The sequence below is a fragment of the Scyliorhinus torazame genome, chromosome 11, assembly GCF_047496885.1.
Source record: "Scyliorhinus torazame isolate Kashiwa2021f chromosome 11, sScyTor2.1, whole genome shotgun sequence".
NCBI classification, from domain to species: Eukaryota; Metazoa; Chordata; class Chondrichthyes; order Carcharhiniformes; family Scyliorhinidae; genus Scyliorhinus; species Scyliorhinus torazame.
In genome coordinates this window covers 70,627,982-70,642,518 of record NC_092717.1, presented here as the reverse complement: position 1 = coordinate 70,642,518, position 14,537 = coordinate 70,627,982, and the positions used below count along the sequence as shown (strand labels likewise).

The 14,537-nt window shown below is 46.4% G+C and overlaps 1 protein-coding gene across 2 annotated transcripts in view; it reads right to left on the bottom strand.

Moving 5' to 3' along the window:
* taf2 (TAF2 RNA polymerase II, TATA box binding protein (TBP)-associated factor) overlaps positions 1 to 14,537 on the bottom strand; it is a 298,552-nt gene that overhangs the window by 209,254 nt on the left and 74,761 nt on the right. For both annotated transcript variants that reach the window (XM_072467396.1, XM_072467397.1), the window contains exons 7-8: positions 14,226 to 14,410; positions 5,582 to 5,695 (exon numbers count right to left, since the gene is read on the bottom strand). In XM_072467396.1, coding sequence (XP_072323497.1) covers positions 5,582 to 5,695; positions 14,226 to 14,410 — 299 coding nt within the window. The remainder of the gene's footprint in view (positions 1 to 5,581; positions 5,696 to 14,225; positions 14,411 to 14,537) is intronic.

The following is a 14,537-nucleotide window of genomic DNA, read 5'->3' as shown; positions in this document are numbered from 1 at the left end:
TCCCCCAATTTAGCACATTCATCCTCGGACCACTCTTATCCTTGTCCACCAGTACTTTAAAACTTACTGAATTGTGGTCACTGTTACCGAAATGCTCCCCTACTGAAACATCTACCACCTGGCCGGGCTCATTCCCCAATACCAGGTCCAGTACCGCCCCTTCCCTAGTTGGACTGTTTACATATTGTTTTAAGAAGCCCTCCTGGATGCTCCTTACAAACTCTGCCCCGTCTAAGCCCCTGGCACTAAGTGAGTCCCAGTCAATATTGGGGAAGTTGAAGTCTCCCATCACCACAACCCTGTTGTTTTTACTAGCGTTCCAGTCAACGACGTCAGCGGCAAGTGTAACCAAGGGCAGCTACTCACAGACTGCGTGGTTCAGTTGGAGCAGCAGTTGGATGCATTTCGGAACATGCAGGTGGCGGAAAGCGTCACAGATAGGAGTTATAGAGACGTTATATCACACCCAAGGTGCAGGCAGACAGATGGGTGACCGCTAGAAAGGGCAAGCTGTCAGCGCAGGAGTCCCCTTGTGGCTGTCCCCCTCTCTAACAGGTATACAGTTTTTGATACTATTGAGGGGGATAGCCTATCAGGGGAAAACACCAGCATCCAGAACAGTGGCACCACAACTGGCTCTGTTGCTCAGCAGAGGAGGGCAAAGTGCAGGAGAGCGATAGTTATATGGGACTCTATAGTAAGGGGCACAGATAGGCGCTTCTGTGGACGTGAAAGAGACTCCAGGGTGGTATGGTGCCTCCCTGGAGCCAGCGTCAAGGATGTCTCTAAACGAACACAGGACATCCTGAAGGGGGAGGGTGAACAGCCAGAGGTTGTAGTACACAGAGGTACTAAGGACATAGGCAGGAAGAGTGATGAGGTCCTGCAGAAGGAGTTCAGGGAGTTAGGCAGTAAGCTAAAAAGCAGGAAGTCAAGGGTTGTAATCTCAGGATTACTCCCTGTGCCACGTGCCAGTGAGGCTATAAACAGGAGGATAGTGCAGCTAAACACGTGGCTAAACTTGTGATGTAGGAGGGAGGGCTTCAGATTTTTTTGACCATTGGGATCTCTTCCAGGCAGGTGGGACCTGTACAAGAAGGACGGGTTGCATCTAAACTGGAGGGGCACCGATATCCTGGCTGGGAGGTTTGCAAGAATCACTCGGGAGGATTTAAACTAGTATGGCAGGGGGGTGGGAACAAGAATGTGAGTTTAGAAGGTGTAATAACTGAAGGGGAAATAGAGAACCAAAATAAAAGAACATCAAGATGGCAGAGCAAAAAAGGTGACAAGTGTGAAAAGGGAGGCGGTCAATGCAGGATTGAGGGTGTTGTACCTAAATGCACGCAGCATATGGAACAAGGTAAATGAGATTGTTGCGCACATTGAAATTGGCCGGTACGATGTTATGGGCATCAGAAACATGGCTGCAAGAGGATCAGGGCTGGGATCTAAATATCCAAGAATATGTATCCTACTGAAAGGACAGGCAGATGGGCAAAGGGGGCAGGGTTGCATTGTTAGTAAGGAATGAAGTTAAATCGATAGCAAGGAGCGATATAGGGTCAGAAAGCATAGAATCTCTGTGGATAGAGTTGAGGAATCGCAAAGGTAAAAAGACCCTGATGGGAGTTATGTACAGGCCCCAGAGCAGTAGTCAGGATGTGGGGCAGAATTATTTTCAGGAGACAGAAACGGCATGTAAAAAAGGGAATATTACAATAATCATGGGGGACTTCAATATACAGGTGGACTGGGGAAAACAGGTTGGTAATGGATCCCAAGAAAATAAATTTGTGGAATGTCTAAGAGATGGGTTTTTGGAGCAGTTTGTGACAAAGCCTACAAGGGAACAGGCAATTCTGGATTTGGTGATGTGTATGACCACAATATGATAGAATTTGCCCTGCAGTTTGAGAGGGAGAAGCTGCAATCAGATGTAACGGTATTACAATTAAATAAGTGTAAATACAAAGACATGAGGGAGGAGCTGGCCAGTTGATTGGAAAAGGAGCCTAGCAGGGTAACAGTGGAACAGCAATGGCAGGAGTTTTTGGGGGTTATTTGGGAGGCACAATAGAAATTCATCCCAAGGAGGAGGAAACATGCTAAGGGGAGGACAAGGCAGCCATGGCTGACGAGTGAAGTCAAGGACAGCATAAAAGCTAAAGAAAACGCATACAAAGTGGCGAGGACTAGTGGGAAGCCAGAGGATTGGGAAGCCTTTAAAAGCGAGCAGAGGACAACTAAAAAAGCAATAAGGCAATAAGACGATGCGAGCTAGTAATATAGAGGAAGATAGGAAGAGATTTTTTCAATATATAAAAGGTAAGAGAGAGGCAAAAATAAGCATTGGACCACTGGAAAATGTGGCTGGAGAAGTAATAATAGGAAACAAAGAAATGGCAGATGAACTGAATAGTTACTTTGCATCAGTCTTCATGGTGGAAGACACCAGTGGGATGCCAGAGCACAAGGAGAACCAGGGGACAGAGGTGAGTGCAGTGGCCATCATTAAGGAGAAGGTTCAGGGGAAACTGAAAGGTCTGAAGGGGGATAAATCACCTGGACCGGATGGACTACATCCCAAGGTTCTAAAAGAGATAGCTCAGGAGATTGTGGAGGCATTGGTGATGATCTATCAGGAATCACTGGGGGCAGGAAGGGAACCAGAGGACTGGAAAGTGGCTGATGTAGCACCCCTGTTTAAGGAGGGAGGGAGGCAGAAAACGGGAAATTATAGGTCGGTTAGCCGGACTTTGGTCATTCGTAAAATTTTAGCGTCCATTATTAAAGATGAGATTGTGGAGTACTTGGAAGTGCATGATAAAATAGGACTGAGTGAGCACGGCTTTGTCAAGGGGAGGTCATGTCTGACAAATCTGTTAGAGTTCTTTGAGGAAGTAACAAGGAAGTTAGACAAAGGAGAACCAGTGGACGTGATTTATTTTGATTTCCAGCAGGCCTCTGACAAGGTGCCACATAGGAGACTGTTAAATAAGTTAAGAGCCCATGGTGTTATGGGTAAGGTCCTGGCATGGATAGAGGATTGGCTGACTGGCAGCAGGCAGAGAGTGGGGATAAAGGGGTCTTTTTCAGGATGGCAGCCGGTGACTAATGTTGTACCTCAGGGGTCGGTGCTGGGACCACAACTTTTCACAATATACATTAATGATCTGGAGGAAGGGACTGAAGGCACTGTTGATAAGTTTGCAGATGATACAAAGATCTGTAGAGGGACAGGTAGTATTGTGGAAGCAGGCGGGCTGCAGAAGGACTTGGACAGGCTAGGAGAGTGGGCAAAGAAGTGGCAGATGGAATACAATGTGTAAAAGTGTGAGGTTATACACTTTGGAAGGAGAAATGGAGGCACAGACTATTTTCTAAATGGGAAGATGCTTAGGAAATTAAAGCACAAAGGGGCTTGGGAGTCCTTGTTCACTATTCTCTTAAGGTTAACGTGCATGTTCAGTCGGCAGTTAGGAAGGCAAATGCAATGTTAGCATTCATGTCAAGTGGGCTAGAATACAAGATCAGTGATGCACTTCTGAGGTTGTATAAGGCTCTGGTCAGACCCCATTTGGAGTATTGTGAGCAGTTTTGGGCCCCATATCTAAGGAAGGATGTGCTGGCCTTGAAAAGGGTCCAGAGGAGGTTCACAAGAATGATCCCTGGAATGAACAACTTGTCGTATGAGGAACGGTTGATGACTATGGGTCTGTACTCCTTGGAGTTTAGAAGGATGAGGGGGGATCTTATTGAAACTTACAGGATACTGCATAGCCTGGATAGAGTGGATGTGGAGAGGATGTTTCCACTTGTAGGAAAAACTAGAAGTAGAGGACACAATCTCAGACTGAAGGGACGAACCTTTAAAACAGAGATGAGGAGGAATTTCTTCAGCCAGAGGGTGATGAATCTGTGGAACTCTTTGCCGCAGAAGGCTGTGGAGGCCAAATCACTGAGTGTCTTTAAGACAGAGATAGATAGGTTTTTGATCAACAAGGGGATCAGGGGTTATGGGGAGAAGGCAAGAGAATGGGGATGAGAAAAATATCAGCCGTGATTGAATGGCGGAGCAGACACGATGGGCCGAATGGCCTAATTCTGCTCCCATGTCTTATGGTCTTATGGATCGGTTGAAGTATTGTAGGTTTTTTTTTTTTAAATCTGTTTTTAAAAAAAAAATTTAGAGTACCCAATTCTTTTTTTCCAATTAATGGGCAATTTTAATATGGCCAATCCACCTACCCTACACATCTTTGGATTGGGGGTGAGGCCCACGCAGACACGGGGAGAATGTGCACACTCCACACGGACAGTGACCCAGGGGCGGGATCGCACCTGGGTCCTCGGCGCCATGAGGTAGCAGTGCTAATCTGTGTGTAAAGAGGTAGCCAGATTACAAATCGCTGACACACAAAAAAAGTATAAAACCATGAGAATTAAAGACTTCCTTTTTATTGAAACCCCACCCTTCTCTCCCCATCTCCTATAAAAGCTTAGGAGAAGCAATTTAATCACAAGGCAATAGTCATTGAACAATGTCTAATAGAGAATCTGAGCACTCTTGCCTGCAGGGTCCACTCACCACGATTGAAATTAAAACAATCTTGCACAGGTGTTAAAATATCTAAATCTATATATTAAAAAATATCTTTTCAATGGTCTTCAGAAAGCAAGTCAGACCCCGCATGACAGACTCACTTTCCACAGGTTACTGAAAAGTTTATTTTTGTATATAGTTATATTTTAGCATCTGTGCAAGAATATTTTATTTTTAAATTGTGGTGGTGAGTGGAAACTGCAGGAGACAATTTAGACTCTCTAATAGAGACAGTGTGTTCAATAATTCAGTACAGTACAGTCCCATGAATAGAGCCTGCCCAGCCCAGCTTGTTGGCTTTACCTGTACAAGAAGTTCCTGGTTTCCATCTCGCAGCCTTTTGCCTCCAAAACCTCACAAGCAAACTTACAATCCTCCTGAGTTGTAATGCGCACATTTACCTCAAGTGACCCAGAGCACTATCGTGGGGAATTCCGTCAATTCAGCCAGAAGCTGGAAACTAGCAAACATGCCTTAAGTGGGTGGGTTAAAGGAGGATGGGCCTCAGCAAAGATGAAAACCCGGACAAGAAAGCAATCTGGAGAAAACGTTCGGGACACTGGGACGCTTCGTGGAAAATCCAGACTGTTCTGATGGGAATTGTAGCTCTAGGGTAGCAGGAGAACTCCCAGGCATTCTTTGAAAAGTGTTAAATGGTCCACTTGAAGAGGCAGATGGGGCCTCAATTTAATGTGTCTCCCTCCAAGATTGCAGCATTTCCTTGGTACTACATTGAAGCATCAACTAAATTATGCACTTAAGTTTCTAAAAGGTTTGAGCCCCATTCTGTTGGAGGCAGTGCATCATCAACTAAATCAAGCTGTCATTGACATTAATTTCAGACAGAGTGTTCATTATTTTTTTTTGACAAACATTGTAAAGTTTTCATAATGCTGGAGTAGTCTATACAAAACTATCAATGAGGTAAATTTACGAAGGTGCATGTTCTTGGCTCCCACCATTTTATGTACTCACCAAGACATTCTGGAAATGAAACAGCCAAAGAACTGCTGAGCCAAGGCTTGTGCTAAACATCGTCTGGTAAGTGGCGTCTGATCTATAATCATGGCACTGTGCAGTAGGTTTGTGCTGAATGAAAGATGAGAAAATAGGACTAAGGTTTCAGGCAACCAAGACATTTTATTTAGTCAAAACAAATATTGCGGTTTGAAAGGTGACAGAAATTCAGTTCAAATGTTAACAAAGCTGACTCTGTATTTCATCAACTGGTGGTATCACTGGAAGCTTGAAGCTTGCCAGCCCTTTCACAGTCATTATTCAAACTCCCACTGTACAATAATCACATCATAATTGGCAGTTGTTTGGCTCTTTGAAAATTCAATGTTTTGAAATATCCATACATCAACTATATCTTAGTTCAGAACAAACATATTCGGACTTTTCAGCTACAAGACTACTGACAACTAAAAGAACTGGTAATAAACACAAAATATCTTTAAAGACCTCAAAATCTGGAAACTGTATATCACAAACTATGAATTTAGAAGAGGAATTCTGATCAAATATCGGCTTTATTTTCGCAAGTTACAGATGATGCAGCATGAACAGTACTCATTTGGTTTCCTTATGCAGTAACATCATTGATCAGTCGAACTTTAATGTCATTTTCTGCTCTTATATTTAACTGATCGCTATTTTCCTGTCTTATTTCTGCTTTCTCTACTCCACACATCATCGCCTTGCCAAGGAGCCAAACAAACCAAAACAATCTTCTCCCAGGCATTGTAATGCCCCCCTCAAATTGCCCATAGCATTTTGTATCCAATTTAACTTTACAACTAAGGGAATTCAAATAGTCATTGGATAGACATATGGACGATAAGAGAATAGTGTAGATGGGCTTCAGAGTGGTTTCACAGGTCGGCGCAACATCGAGGGCCGAAGGGCCTGTACTGCGCTGTAATGTTCTATGTTCTATGTTCTATGTTCTAATGGCTTCCCCCACATGAAATAGCCTCGAATAGCTCCATTTCATGGCTCAATGTGTTATTCAATAATAGGCCGGTGTCTATCACAACATATGGCGCGGAATGGGGCGACTAGTGGCTTTTCACAGTAACTTCATACTTGTGACAATAACAAAAGATTATTATTATATGACTTAACTAACATTCAAGTCATTGAGGGAGTCAAGTTCTTGTTGAGGATATCAAGTGATTGCTGTAGTTGAGTCAATTTACCATGAGGGCCTCTGATTCTATTCAAGTTTGTGTGAAATTTACTGATCTCAGCAATATCAACAGTACATCTAGCCTCAGCATCAAATGGAAAGGAAGGGGGCTGTAGCTCACCCTTCAGATTGCTTACAGTGACAACAGCTGTAGATATCAGCTGAAGTCAGCATCTGTGCATTTGGCAATAGTATCCACTTGGATGAGGTAGCAAGGCAGCATGCACCCATGCGAATTGTTCCCTCCGGGACAAATGGGGAGAAGAAAATTGATGGAGCAAAGACAGAAAAACAATATTTTTAAACCAAAATATGCTAGATAATATGAAGTGAATGTATTTCCTTCATCCATTTAAATACTAAACACTGCATGGTGCAGTAACTTAGAGGCCTACTTTTCATTTCTATATCTTAGGCTTAAACCCAGCTCAAAAGTCGTCGTTGAAACAAGCATGCCATCTCCACCCAGGTCCTGATAGAAATAGAACAAACATGCTATACTTTGGCTCAAATGGAACAAAACTTGCAATCTAAGTAATTATAATGATTGTTGGTGAGGGAAGTTCTGAGACAATATTTTATTATTGAGGCAGGGTTTGCTCTACACCTCGCTATGCTATATGTGACCTATGCATATCGGTCCTCAGGACAATCAAATGAATTAACATATTCAGAGTATTTTTTAACAAAAATAAAATTACGCAATTTTTTTTAAGCATTACAACTTCGACACACTTTACTGAATTCTAAATTCAGAGATTAATTTCTTAAACTAGAGGTCAAAGTAAAGCTTTGTATTTTTTCTAAGCTCTAACCTGCAAACATGAAGCTTTAGTTTGAAAATTTCAAAACATCAGCCAGGACTTCAGTGTTCTCCAGGAATAGAAACATCCTTCATCAGACCAAAATATATTATTCATCAGGAATATTTAATTAGATGGTTTGAATATAATGTTCTACTTTAAGAAACTTGAGAATAACATTAATTGCTGGTATAGGGAGATATAACGGTTATTGTGGTGCTTGACTTCAATTCAACAGGTCAGGAATTTAACCTCAGAGTTGATTCTCATTCAAGTTCAACTCACACAAAGTTTTACCCTGAAGGCTCAATTTATTAAACACCCTATATTGTTCTACTGAGCTCACAGAGAAAATTGATCACAGGTTCAGTCACAATAGGTGTCCAGTTAGCTGATCACAATTGACACAGTGATGAAGCACGACAACTGTTTCAGTACCTTGGGTAGGAGACTCTGACAGAAACTGCTTGTGTGGGCATGAGGAAAAAACATGGTCACATTCTGATGCCCCTCACCCTCTAATGTTTTTCCAATTCTCTCTTTTTTTTTATAACTATTTTATTGAAAATTTTTGGTCAACCATCACAGTACATTGTGTATCCTTTACACAATAATATAACAGTATAAGTAACAATGACCTGTTTTATAAACAAAGAATAAATAATATATAACAAAAACGAAAACTAAAAGGCAACTGCCTTGTCTCAGATAAACACTCTCCAAAAATATGATTTAACAGTCCAATATACAATTATTTATAGCAACGACCTATACATATATATTAACAACCCTGAGAGTCCTTCTGGTTCCTCTCCCCCTCCCCCCCCCCCCCCCCCCCCGGGCTGCTGCTGCTGCCTTCTTCGTTTCCATTCCCTCTATCCTTCTGTGAGGTATTCGACGAACGGTTGCCACCGCCTGGTGAACCCTTGAGCCGATCCCCTTAGGACAAACTTAATCCGTTCCAGCTTTATAAAACCTGCCATGTCATTTATCCAGGTCTCCACCCCCGGGGGCTTGGCTTCCTTCCACATCAACAGTATGCCGGGCTACTAGGGACGCAAAGGCCAAAACATCGGCCTCTCTCGCCTCTTGTGCAACCCCAAATATAGCCAACCCCCAGCTTGGTTCGACCTGGACCCCCACTACTTTCGAAAGCACCTTTGTCACCCCCACCCAGAACCCCTGTAGTGCCGGACATGACCAGAACATGTGGGTGTGATTCGCTGGGCTTCTCGAGCATCTCGCACACCTATCCTCTACCCAAAAAAATTTACTGAGCCGTGCTCCAGTCATATGCGCCCTGTGTAACACCTTAAATTGAATCAGGCTTAGCCTGGCACACGAGGACGATGAGTTTACCCTACTTAGGGCATCCGCCCACAGCCCCTCCTCAATCTCCTCCCCCAGCTCTTCTTCCCATTTCCCTTTCAGCTCATCTACCATAATCTCCCCCTCGTCCCTCATTTCCCTATATATAACACCTTACCGTCCCCCACCCATGTCTTTGAGATCACTCTGTCCTGCACCTCATGCGTCGGGAGCTGCGGGAATTCCCTCACCTGTTGCCTCGCAAAAGCCCTCAGTTGCATATACCGGAATGCATTCCCTTGGGGCAATCCATATTTCTCGGTCAGCGCTCCCAGACTTGCGAACTTCCCATCCACAAACAGATCTTTCAGTTGCGTTACTCCTGCTCTTTGCCATATTCCAAATCCCCCATCCATTCTCCCCAGGGCAAACCTATGGTTATTTCTTATCGGGGACCCCACCAAGGCTCCCGTCTTTCTCCTATGCCGTCTCCACTGTCCCCAAATTTTCAAAGTCGCCACCACCACCGGGCTTGTGGTGTATTTCTTCGGTGAGAACGGCAATGGGGCCGTCACCATAGCTTGTAGGCTAGTCCCCCTACAGGACGCCCTCTCCAATCTCTTCCACGCCGCTCCCTCCTCTTCTCCCATCCACTTACTCACCATTGAGATATTGGCGGCCCAGTAGTACTCACTTAGGCTCGGTAGTGCCAGCCCCCCCCTATCCCTACTACGCTGTAAGAATCCCTTCCTCACTCTCGGGGTCTTCCCGGCCCACACAAAACTCATGATACTCTTTTCGATCCTTTTGAAAAAAGCCTTCGTGATCACCACCGGGAGGCACTGAAACACAAAGACGAATCTCGGGAGGACTACCATTTTAACCGCCTGCACCCTCCCTGCCAGTGACAGGGATACCATGTCCCATCTCGTGAAGTCCTCCTCCATTTGTTCCACCAATCGCATTAAATTTAACCTATGCAATGTACCCCAATTCTTGGCTATCTGGATCCCCAAGTAACGAAAATCCCTCGTTACCTTCCTCAGCGGAAAGTCCTCTATTTCTCTGCTCTGCTCCCCTGGATGCACCACAAACAACTCACTTTTCCCCATGTTCAGTTTATATCCTGAGAATTCTCCAAACTCCCGAAGTGCCCGCATTATCTCTGGGATCCCCTCCGCCGGGTCCGCTACATATAACAAGTCATCCGCATACAGAGATACCCGGTGTTCTTCTCCTCCTCTAAGTACTCCCCTCCACTTCTTGGAACCCCTCAGTGCTATTGCCAGGGGCTCAATCGCCAGTGCAAACAATAATGGGGACAGAGGGCATCCATGCCTTGTCCCTCTATGGAGCCGAAAGTATGCAGATCCCCGTCCATTCGTGACCACACTCGCCACTGGGGCCCTATACAACAGCTGCACCCATCCAACATACTCATCTCCAAAACCAAATCTCCTCAGCACCTCCCACAAATAATCCCACTCCACTCTATCAAATGCTTTCTCGGCATCCATCGCCACCACTATCTCCGCTTCCCCCTCTGGTGGGGGCATCATCATTACCCCTAGCAGCCTCCGTATATTCGTATTCAGCCGTCTCCCCTTCACAAACCCAGTTTGGTCCTCATGGACCACCCTCGGGACACAATCCTCTATCCTCATTGCCATTACCTTGGCCAGAATCTTAGCGTCTACATTTAGGAGGGAAATAGGTCTATAGGACCCGCATTGCAGCGGGTCCTTTTCCTTCTTTAGGAGAAGCGATATCGTTGCCTCAGACATAGTCGGGGGCAGCTGTCCCCTTTCCTTTCCCTCATTAAAGGTCCTCATCAGTAGCGGGGCGAGCAAGTCCACATATTTTCTGTAAAATTCGACTGGGAATCCATCTGGTCCCGGAGCCTTCCCCGCCTGCATGCTCCTAATTCCTTTCACTACTTCCTCTATTTCAATCTGTGCTCCCAGTCCCACCCTTTCCTGCTCCTCCACCTTGGGAAATTCCAGCCGGTCCAGAAAGCCCATCATTCTCTCCCTCCCATCCGGGGGTTGAGCTTCGTATAATTTTTTATAAAATGCCTTGAACACTCCATTCACTCTCTCCGCTCCCCGCTCCATCTCTCCTTCTTCATCCCTCACTACCCTTATTTCCCTCGCTGCTCCCCTTTTCCTCAATTGGTGGGCCAGCAGCCTGCTCGTCTTCTCCCCATATTCGTACTGTACACCCTGTGCCTTCCTCCACTGTGCCTCTGCAGTACCCGTTGTCAGCAAGTCAAATTCTACGTGTAGCCTTTTCCTTTCCCTGTACAGTCCCTCCTCCGGTGCCTCCGCATATTGCCTGTCCACCCTCAGAAGTTCTTGCAGCAACCGCTCCCGTTCCCTACTCTCCTGCTTTCCTTTATGTGCCCTTGTTGATATCAGCTCCCCTCTAACCACTGCCTTCAGCGCCTCCCAGACCACTCCCACCTGGACCTCCCCATTATCATTGAGTTCCAAGTACTTTTCAATGCACCCCCACACCCTTAGACACACCCCCTCATCTGCCATTAGTCCCATGTCCATTCTCCAGGGTGGGCGCCCTTCTGTTTCCTCCCCTATCTCCAAGTCCACCCAATGTGGAGCGTGATCCGAAATGGCTATAGCTGTATACTCCGTTCCCCTCACCTTCGGGATCAACGCCCTTCCCAAAACAAAAAAGTCTATTCTCGAATAGACTTTGTGGACATAGGAGAAAAACGAAAACTCCTTACTCCTAGGTCTGCTAAATCTCCACGGGTCTACTCCTCCCATCTGCTCCATAAAATCTTTAAGCACCTTGGCTGCTGCCGGCCTCCTTCCAGTCCTGGACCTCGACCTGTCCAGCCCTGGTTCCAACACCGTATTGAAATCTCCCCCCATTACCAACTTTCCCACCTCTAGGTCCGGGATGCGTCCTAGCATACGCCTCATAAAATTGGCATCATCCCAGTTCGGGGCATATACGTTTACCAAAACCACCGTCTCCCCCTGTAGTTTGCCACTCACCATCACGTATCTGCCCCCGCTATCCGCCACTATAGTCTTTGCCTCAAACATTACCCGCTTCCCCACTAATATAGCCACCCCCCTGTTTTTCGCATCTAGCCCCGAATGGAACACCTGCCCCACCCAACCTTTGCGTAGTCTCACCTGGTCTATCAGTTTCAAGTCCGTTTCCTGTAACATAACCACGTCTGCCTTAAGTTTCTTAAGGTGTGCGAGTACCCGTGCCCTCTTTATCGGCCCGTTCAGCCCTCTCACGTTCCACGTGATCAGCCGGGTTGGGGGGCTTTTTACCCCCCCCCCCCCCCCCCCCCCCCCCCCCGTCGATTAGCCATCCCCTTTTCCCAGCTCCTCACCCGGTTCCCACGCAGCTGTGTCCCCCCCAGGCGGTGCCCCCCCGCCCATCCCACCCCATACCAGCTCCCCCCTCTCCCCAGCAGCAGCAGCCCAATAATTCCCCCCCCCCCCCCCCCCCCCCCCCCGCTAGATCCCCCACTAGCGTAGTTACACCCCCCATGTTGCTCCCAGAAGTCAGCAAACTCTGGCCGACCTCGGCTTCCCCCCGTGACCTCGGCTCGCACCGTGCGACGCCCCCTCCTTCCTGCTTCCCTATTCCCGCCATGATTATCATAGCGCGGGAACCAAGCCCGCGCTTCCCCCTTGGCCCCGCCCCCAATGGCCAACGCCCCATCTCCTCCACCTCCTTTCCTCCCCCCACCACCTCCTGTGGAAGAGAGAAAAGTTACCACATCGCAGGATTAATAACATAAAACTCCTCTTTCCCCCCTTTTTACCCCCCTCTTCGCCCCCCATACTCACCCCACCACTTTGTTTCAAACGTTCTTTTTTTAAAATTATTATTAAATAACCCTCTCATTCCAATTTTTCTTCCACGCTAAAAGTCCATGCCTCATCCGCCGTCTCAAAGTAGTGGTGCCTCCCTTGATATGTGACCCACAGTCTTGCCGGTTGCAGCATTCCGAATTTTATCTTCTTTTTGTGAAGCACCGCCTTGGCCCGATTAAAGCTCGCCCTCCTTCTCGCCACCTCCGCACTCCAGTCTTGATATACGCGGATTACCGCGTTCTCCCACTTACTGCTCCGAGTTTTCTTTGCCCATCTAAGGACCATCTCTCTATCCTTAAAACGGAGGAATCTCACCACTATGGCTCTCGGAATTTCTCCTGCTCTCGGTCCTCGCGCCATCACTCGGTATGCTCCCTCCACCTCCAGCGGACCAGCCGGGGCCTCCGCTCCCATTAATGAGTGCAGCATCGTGCTCACATATGCCCCGACGTCCGCTCCCTCCGCACCTTCAGGAAGACCAAGAATCCTTAGGTTGTTCCTCCTCGCGTTGTTCTCCAGCGCCTCCAGCCTTTCCACACATCGTTTATGGTGTGCCTCGTGCATCTCCGTCTTCACCACCAGGCCCTGTATGTCGTCCTCATTCTCGGCAGCCTTTGCCTTCACGACCCGAAGCTCCCGCTCCTGGGTCTTTTGCTCATCCTTTAGCCCTTCGATCGCCTGTAATATCGGGGCCAACAGCTCCTTCTTCATTTCCTTTTTGAGTTCTTCCACGCAGCGTTTCAAGAACTCGTGTTGTTCATGGCCCCATATTAAACTGCCACCTTCCGACGCCATCTTGGTTTTTGCTTGCCTTCCTTGCCGCTGCTCTAAAGGATCCACCGCAATCCGGCCACCTTCCTCTCCTTTTATCATCCGTATCCAGGGGGGATTCCCTTCTGGTTCGCCGCACAGTACTTTTAGCCGTTAAAATTGCCGTTGGGGCTCTTATTAAGAGCCCAAAAGTCCGTTCCACCGGGAGCTGCCGAAACGTGCGACTCAGCTGGTCATCGCCGCACCCGGAAGTCCCCTTTCCAATTCTCAATACAAGGTTTTAACCTGGGTTGCTGAGCCCAGTAGTGCTACTCCATCATCAAAGATCAGCTAATTCTGCACGATGTGGTTTTAATCGGCTATCTTCCAGCCACAAATGTCTGTGCTTTACTGGATTGTGCCTTCACTGATAAAATGCACCAAGTAAGTTGTATGTTTCAATTAAAAGTTCAAACTGTTTCCTTAACTGTCAAACATATTATTTCCATCTTTCCCAGCAACATGCATCATTACCCACTCTAAAGCAGGCAAACATTCTACTTATAAGCTTCTGTCAATTCAGTTTGAACAAGCAGCTAACAAATGCTTGAAAGCAGCCAGAAATTCTTACTCCAATTAGCACTTACAATGGGAAATGTTTAGTCAACATCTGCCAAGAAAGCGTTTTCCAAAACGAGACTCACCTTAAAATACTCATAGATGCATATGAAGCTACTTCTACATAGGCTTCATCAACAAATACAGTCTTATAATAAGCATAAGGGTATCGGCAGGTTAGAATCTCTTCATAAAACTCAAAAATCTCGTGAAGAAAGGATGTGGTGTGTTTGAGAAGTGGTAACAGTTGAGGTAAACAGAAATGCGTCACCTGGAAAGGAAGGTATCAAAATGTGAAATAACTAAGAGAGCTTTTCAATACAATTACATTCCTAAATATGATGACAATTAAAAATATATTTGGTTTTGTACCACATGCAACTTCCATTGCAAGGAAC